The sequence below is a fragment of the Salvelinus sp. IW2-2015 genome, unplaced genomic scaffold (assembly GCF_002910315.2).
Source record: "Salvelinus sp. IW2-2015 unplaced genomic scaffold, ASM291031v2 Un_scaffold2582, whole genome shotgun sequence".
NCBI lineage: Eukaryota > Metazoa > Chordata > Actinopteri > Salmoniformes > Salmonidae > Salvelinus > Salvelinus sp. IW2-2015.
In genome coordinates, this window is record NW_019943892.1 from 87,192 (window position 1) to 94,686 (window position 7,495).

The 7,495-nt window shown below is 48.6% G+C and overlaps 1 protein-coding gene across 1 annotated transcript in view; it reads right to left on the bottom strand.

Annotated features, from left to right (window-relative positions):
• Positions 1-7,226, bottom strand: part of LOC112074326 (thrombospondin-type laminin G domain and EAR repeat-containing protein) — a gene marked incomplete at its 5' end in the record, with an annotated part of 34,486 nt that extends 27,260 nt beyond the window's left edge. Inside the window, 3 exons of the mRNA XM_070440473.1 lie at positions 2,211-2,400; positions 6,341-6,573; positions 7,095-7,226. Coding sequence (XP_070296574.1) covers positions 2,211-2,400; positions 6,341-6,573; positions 7,095-7,226 — 555 coding nt within the window. The remainder of the gene's footprint in view (positions 1-2,210; positions 2,401-6,340; positions 6,574-7,094) is intronic.
• Between the last annotated feature and the right edge of the window lie 269 nt (positions 7,227-7,495).

The following is a 7,495-nucleotide window of genomic DNA, read 5'->3' on the forward strand; positions in this document are numbered from 1 at the left end:
GATATATGCTTTGAGCCAATAGGCAGGATATATGCTTTGAGCCAATAGGCAGGATATATGCTTTGAGCCAATAGGCAGGATATATGCTTTGAGCCAAAACGTGAAGAATTATCATTCACAACTGTCAGTGATTGTCTTTTTTTAAATAAATATATGTGTCTTAGGTACGCCTAACTTGGTGTTTGAGGGTATTAAAAATCCAAGTTGCAATATGTTATGCATATTATGTATTAATATTCAATAGGTCTACATCTGTCGTTACGAACTTTGATTGGGAAATGATGACGGAAATATAAACAAATAGCACTAGACCACATTCTGTAACGGTGCAATGTTAAAGTCAAACGACTGTGAAGCTACCGACACGACATACACCTGAAGGCCCTTCCACCTAGCTTCATACACAGGCTGCAGGCTTCCAGCTTCTAGCTTTGTTTTTTTGGTGTATTTGGATCAGATTATCTTGGATTTTGTCATTCCTGTGGCTCTTTGCATCCCGTATCTGTGTGCACACCCTTCCCTCCACCTCTTCATCCCTCCACCTCTCCATCCCTCTTTCCCTCCACCTCTAGACCTCTCATCCCTCCCTCTCTCCCTCTTCCTTCCCTCCACCTATCCATCCCTCCACCTCTAGACCTCTCCTTCCCTCCACCTCTCCATCCCTCCACCTCTAGACCTCTCCTTCCCTCCACCTCTCCATCCTCCACCTCTAGACCTCTCCTTCCCTCCACCTCTCCATCCCTCCACCTCTAGACCTCTCCTTCCCTCCACCTCTCCATCCCTCCACCTCTAGACCTCTCCTTCCTCCATCTCTCCATCCCTCCATCTCTAGACCTCTCCTTCCTCCACCTCTCCATCCCTCCACCTCTAGACCTCTCCATCCTCATCTCTCCTTCCTCCATCTCTTCTCCTCCATCTCTCCTTCCCTCCATCTCTCCTTCCCTCCATCCCTCCATCTCTCTTTCCCTCCACCTCTCCATCCCTCCATCTCTCCTTCCCTCCACCTCTCCATCCTCCACCTCTCCTTCCCTCCTCTCTCCCTCTCACCTCTCCTTCCTCCCTCTCTCCCCTCTCCTTCTCCTCCTCTCCTTCCTCCCTCTCCTTCCCTCACCTCTCCATCCCTCCATCTCTCCACTCCTCCATCCTCTCCTTCCCTCCACCTCTCCATCCCTCCACCTCTAGACTCTCCTTCTCTCCACCTCTCCTTTCCCTCTCACCTCTCCTTCCCTCCACTCTCCATTCTCTTTCCCTCCAGCTCTCCATCCCTCCATCTCTCCTTCCCTCCACTCTCTCATCCCTCCACCTCTCCTTCCCTCCCTCTCTCCCTCTCCACCTCTCCTTCCCTCCCTCTCTCCCTCTCCTTCCCTCCACCTCTCCTTCCCTCCCACCTCTCCCCTCTCCTTCCCTCCACCTCTCTCTCTTCTCCCCCTCTCCCCCCTCCACCTCTCCCCCTTCTCATTCCCTCCACCTCTCCATCCCTCCATCTCTCCCCTCTCATTCCCTCCACTCCTCCTTCCCTCCCTCCTCTCCCTCCACCTCTCCTTCCCTCCCCCTCCCTCTCTCCCCCTTCTCATTCCTCCACTCTCCCCCCTCTCATTCCCTCCACCTCTCTTCCTTCCCTCCCTCCTCTCCCCCTTTCATTCCCCTCACCTCTCCCCTTCTTCACTCGCTCCACCTCTCCCTTCCCATCCTGTGAAGTTATAGTGTTCCCTCTCTTTCATTGATCAAAGCTCAAAAGACCCATAAAGAGCCATAAAGGAGCGCTTTTCATGGATCTAACAAGACATCTAACAGTTATATCAGAGCAACCCCACATCAGCACAGCCTGTACACCTGCAGCAGCTGGCCCTCTGCCAGCACTCTGCCAGCACGTAGAAGCCCGCAGCCCCCAGCCCAGCAGTCCTTGTTAGTCCAGTGATGCCAGCAGAGAGACTGTGGACTGAGAGTAGTCAGGGAGGTATTCTTGGTTGGGAAATCTTACTGGTCTTTAAACATTGTATTGTAATTTGCTGAGCACAATCTTTGCCTGGGATTATCGGTGGAATTGAATCCTTTTCTCCCATAATCCTTCCAAAGTTTACAACACAGTCGTAATTGGCAGACAGACTGCATTGTACCTCGCCTGTTGTCTCTTAGCTGGCCATCACATACAAGATTTAGTTGTGAGTTCTGAGATTACCTGCTCTGTGATTTGGCAGGGGGTACCTTACCTCGTCTGTGATTGGCCACAGCCAGGAAATGTTGTTCCTGTATGCTGAAGGCCTCCCAGTCCAGAGCACTGTGTGTCTCTATGGTCTGATAGGGTAGGAACATTAACTTCCTGCTGCTCCACTTGTAGATCACTGACTCCTCCCACTCCCCGCCGGGCTGGCCCTTGGAGTTAGCCACTGCTAGGAACATCTGTGACAGGAGGACAATCAAATCAAATCGAGTTTTATTTCTTACATGTGCCGAATACAACAGTGAAATGCTTACTTACAAGCCCTTAACCAACAGTGCAGTTTTAAAGAAAAATACCTAAAAAAATAAAGAAATAAAGTAACAAATAATTAAAGAGCAGCACAAAAAATAACAATAGAGAGACTATATACAGGGTGTTACGGTACAGAGTCAATGTGGAGGCTATATACAGTGGGTACCGGTACAGAGTCAATGTGGGGGGGCACCGGTTAGTCAAGGTAATTGAGGTAATATGTACATGTAGGTAGAGTTATTAAAGTGGCTATGCATAGATAACAGAGAGTAGCAGCAGCGTAGAAGAGGGGTGGGGGGCAATGCAAGTAGTCTGGGTAGCCATATGATTAGATTTTCAGTAGTCTTTTTGGCTTGGGGGTAGAAGCTGTTAAGATGTCTCTTGGACCTAGACTTGACGCTCCGGTACTGCTTGCCGTGCCGTAGCAGAGAGAACAGTCTATGACTAGGGTGGCTGGAGTCTTTGACAATTTTTTGAGCCTTCCTCTGACACCGCCTGGTATAGAGGTCCTGGATGGCAGGAAGTTTGGCCCCAGTGATGTACTGGGCCGTATGCATTACCCCCTGTAGTGCCTTGCGGTCGGAGGCCGAGCAGTTGCCATACCAGGTAGTGATGCAACCAGTCATGATGCTCTCGATGGTGCAGCTGTAGAACCTTTTGAGGATCTGAGGATCCATGTTAAATCTTTCCAGTTTCCTGAGGGGGAATAGGTTTTGTTGTGCCCTCTTCACGACTGTCTTGGTGTGCTTGGACCATGATGGTTTGTTGGTAATGTGGACATCAAGGAACTTGAAGCTCTCAACCTGCTTCACTGCAGCCCCGTCGATGAGAATGGGGGCGTGCTCGGTCCTCCTTTTCCTGTAGTCCACAATCATCTCCTTTGTCTTGATCACGTTGAGGAAGAGGTTGTTGTCCTGTCACCACACGTCCAGGTCTCTGACCTCCTCCCTTTAGGCTGTCTCGTCGTTGTCGGTGATCAGGCCTACCACTGTTGTGTCATCGGCAAACTTAATGATGGTGTTGGAGTCGTGCCTGGCCGTGCAGTCATGGGTGAACTGGGAGTACAGGAGTGGACTGAGCACGCACCCCTGAGGGGCCCCAGTGTTAAGGATCAGCGGGCCAGATGTGTTGTTACCTACCCTCACCACCTGGGGGCGGCCCGTCAGGAAGTCCAGGATCCAGTTRCAAAGGGAGGTGTTTTGTCCCAGGGTCCTTAGCYTAGTGATGAGATTTGAGGGCCCTATGGTGTTGAACGCTGAGCTAAAGGACAGTGTGGAGTGCAATAGAGACGGCATCATCTGTGGATCTGTTGGGGCAGTATGCAAATTGGATTGGGTCTAGGGTTTCTGGGATAATGGCGTTGATGTRAGCCATTACCAGCCTTTAAAGCACTTCATGGCTACAGACGTGACTGCTACGGGTCAGTAGTCATTTAGGCAGGTTACCTTAGTGTTCTTGGGCACAGGCACTATGGTGGTTTGCTTGAAACATGTTGATATCACAGACTCAGACAGGGAAAGGTTGAAAATGTCAGTGAAGACACTTGCCAGTGGGTCAGCGCATGCTCGGAATACACGTCCTGGTAATCCGTCTGACCCTGCGGCCTTATGAATGTTGACCTGTCTAAAGGTCTTACTCAACGTCGGCTACGGAGAGCGTGATCACACAGTCGTCCAGGAACAGCTGGCGCTCTCATGCATGTTTCAGTGTTACTTGCCTCGAAGTGAGCATAGAAGGCATTTAGCTCGTCTGGTAGGCTCGTGTCACTGGGCTGCTCTCGGCTGTGCTTCCCCTTGTAGTCTGTAGTAGTTTGCAAGCCCTGCCACATCCCATGAGCGTCAGAGCCGGTGTAGTAGGATTTGATCTTGGTCCTGTATTGAAGCTTTGCCTGTTTGATGGTTCGTCGGAGAGCTTAGCTGGCGTCCGGGTTAGTCCTTGAAAGGGCTAAAGCTCTAGCCTTTAGCTCAGTGTGGATGTTGTCTAAAATTCATGGCTTCTGGTTGGGATATGTACGTACGGTCACTGTGGAGATGACGTCGTTGATGCACTTATTAATGAAGCCGGTGACTGATGTGGAAAACTCCTCAATTTCTTCGGATGAGTCCCGGAAACATATTCCAGTTTGTTCTAGCGAAACGGTCCTGAAGCTTAGAATCCGCTTCATCGGACCACTTCCGTATTGAGCGCGTCACTGGTACTTCCTGTTTGAGTTTTTTGCTTGTAAGCAGGAATCAGGAGGAAAAGATTTATGGTCCGACTTGCCAAATGGAGGGCGATGAAGAGCTTTGTACGCGTCTGTATGTGGAGTAAAGGTGATATAGAGTTGTTTTCACCTCTCGTCGAACAGGTGACATAAGGAATTGTCCGTAGAGCTCCGAGACATGCTGGTAGAAATGAAGACAGATGTCAGCTTTTACCCCCTTGAGCTTTTACCCCCTCCCGACATCGAAGTTCTTGCTGATGAAGTTTCAGAGAAATATATGATATTACAGTTCTCCAGGTCTCGCTGATAGGATAGTCTCGATCGGAGCTCGTCCAGTTTATTCTCCTGTGATTGCAAATTCGCCAATAGAACAGTGGGTAGAGAGGTGGATTATTTTCTCTCCGCCTTAGCTTCATCGGGGTGCCCGCACGTCAGCCTTTATAGCGGCGTCTCTTTCTCTGTCGAGTGTCGGGGATCAGGGCCTGGTCCAGGGTGAGCAGTATGTCCTGTGCTGCTGACTCATTTGAAGTACAAATCTTAATACAAATCGAGGTTAATGAATGTTCTGTTCTGATGTCGAGGCTCTTTTTGGTCATGGGACACGATGTACAAAAAAAAAGGTTAAGATCAGCGGAAAAACCCCCAAATAGTAGAATTGGTCAGGAGCCGTAAAACGTCCGCTTTATACTCTGAGTGAGCATCTTCTGATGTAAAATTATAGTTCATTCACAGTCAAGTTTACTACAATCTTTCTTCACATCAAATATAACGTAACCAATGATCAAGATGAACACGGTGAGTGAGAAAACACCTAATGTCCGTCCAAAATGGCACCCTATTCCCTACCATAGTGCACTACTTTTGACCAGGGCCCATAGGTCTCTGGTCAAAAGTAGTGCACTATATAGGGAATAGTGTGCCCTTTCAGACACAGCCCAGTGATAAGTAGACTGCAGCAGGTATTGACAGAACAGAGAACCAAACGGCTTCTGACTCCTAGCTGTAATTAACTGTGAGATGACACTTAAGGGGAAGTGGGGGAGGTTGTAGTCATAAATCATCATTATAAACATCAGACAAAATACATTTCTGTGATTATACACGTGTGTGTGATTTACGACAGTAGCCTTCAGCTCCCCTCCTCCTTGGTTCGTGACCACATCAAAGACCTCTCAGTGCTGGGACTGGGAACAGCTGTGGACATTACACAGGGTTTGTGTTGTGTTTGCTCTAGGGGGGTGCAGTCTCTGTTGTTGAGAGCAGAAAGACTCGACCGGTGTCATGTTTTCCCAGAGGTCTGAGGAATCTTCATTCAGCACGCTAAACTGGTTGAGATGATGTCATCACAACCAGCCATGGCCGCTGGGAAAGTTTACTAAGTCAAACTAGTCACTAGTCGTATTAAGATTACTTTAATTCTGGGGCTGTGTCCCAAATGGCACCCTACTCTGTTTTGTAGTGCACTACTTTTGACCATAGACCTATGGGCCCTGGCACCCTATTCCCTATTATAGTGCACTACTTTTGACCATAGACCTATGGGCCCTGGCACCCTATTCCCTATATAGTGCACTACTTTTGACCAGAGACCTATGGGTCCTGGCACCCTATTCCCTAATAGTGCACTACTTTTGACCATAGACCATACCTAGACAGGTACTCACCTTGTTGCCCACAGTGAAGAACTTCCATGCCCGTGCTTCATAGGTGATGATGTTCTGATACACTTGAAACTTCCCATCCACCCACTTGTAGATCCCAGAGCCCGGCTTGGTCTCGCGATTGGCTGTGGCAGCGAACAGTCCTTGGGAGGGGATGTGAAACACCTCGATGTCGAACGTCTCCGAGTTGGTGTAAAGGTCTTGGTAATCTTCAACGTAGTCCAGACGCTCTTTCTCTGTGCGTTAGAGACATCAGTTATTCAGTTGGTCAGTTGGTCAGTTGGTCAGTTGGTCAGTTGGTCAGTTGGTCAGTTATTCAGTTGGTCAGTTGGTCAGTTGGTCAGTTATTCAGTTGGTCAGTTGTCACTGATACACCTAGGCTATAGAATAAGTGATTATTCCTGAACACAAGACAACATTTCGACCAGGAAGAGGTTACCCTGGTGCTGGAGTGCCAGAGCCAAACTACCAACCTCTGGTTCCACCAATCACCTCACCAAACATAGTTGGCTAAATTCTTCACACCTGGTCTCCCATTGAATCCAAAGCATGACATGCCTGTGGCACTGCAGAACCAGGGTTGCCTGGTTAGTGCCCTACACACAATACCTCATAATGACATCACAATACCCCATAATGACATCACAATACCCCATAATGACATCACAATACCCCATAATGACATCACAATACCCTATAATGACATCACAATACTCCTGGTCTGAAATATATTACTTCAGTCAGACACAAATCTCACCTTGCAGCAGAGGCAGCCACAGCCGTCCATCACACAGGAACAGGCCTTTCTTCAGTGTGTTAAACCACAGCTGGCCTTGCTCTGCCCTGGCACACGGAGGCTGGGTCCCTGGGGTTATACGCACTTCCGTCTCTGTTACGGCGGAGAGAGAGAGAGCATTGAGTCGAATTTCATTTTAAATTGAAGTAAATGGAATTGAATTGATCCTGATGATCCTATTCAATTGTCGTACATGTCTGGTGACTAGATGTATGGGGAAACAATATTGATGTGTATTGACAGCTCCTAACCAATACTGAGATGTATTGACAGCTCCTAATCAATACTGAGGTGTATTGACAGCTCCTAATCAATACTGAGGTGTATTGACAGCTCCTAATCAATACTGAGATGTATTGACA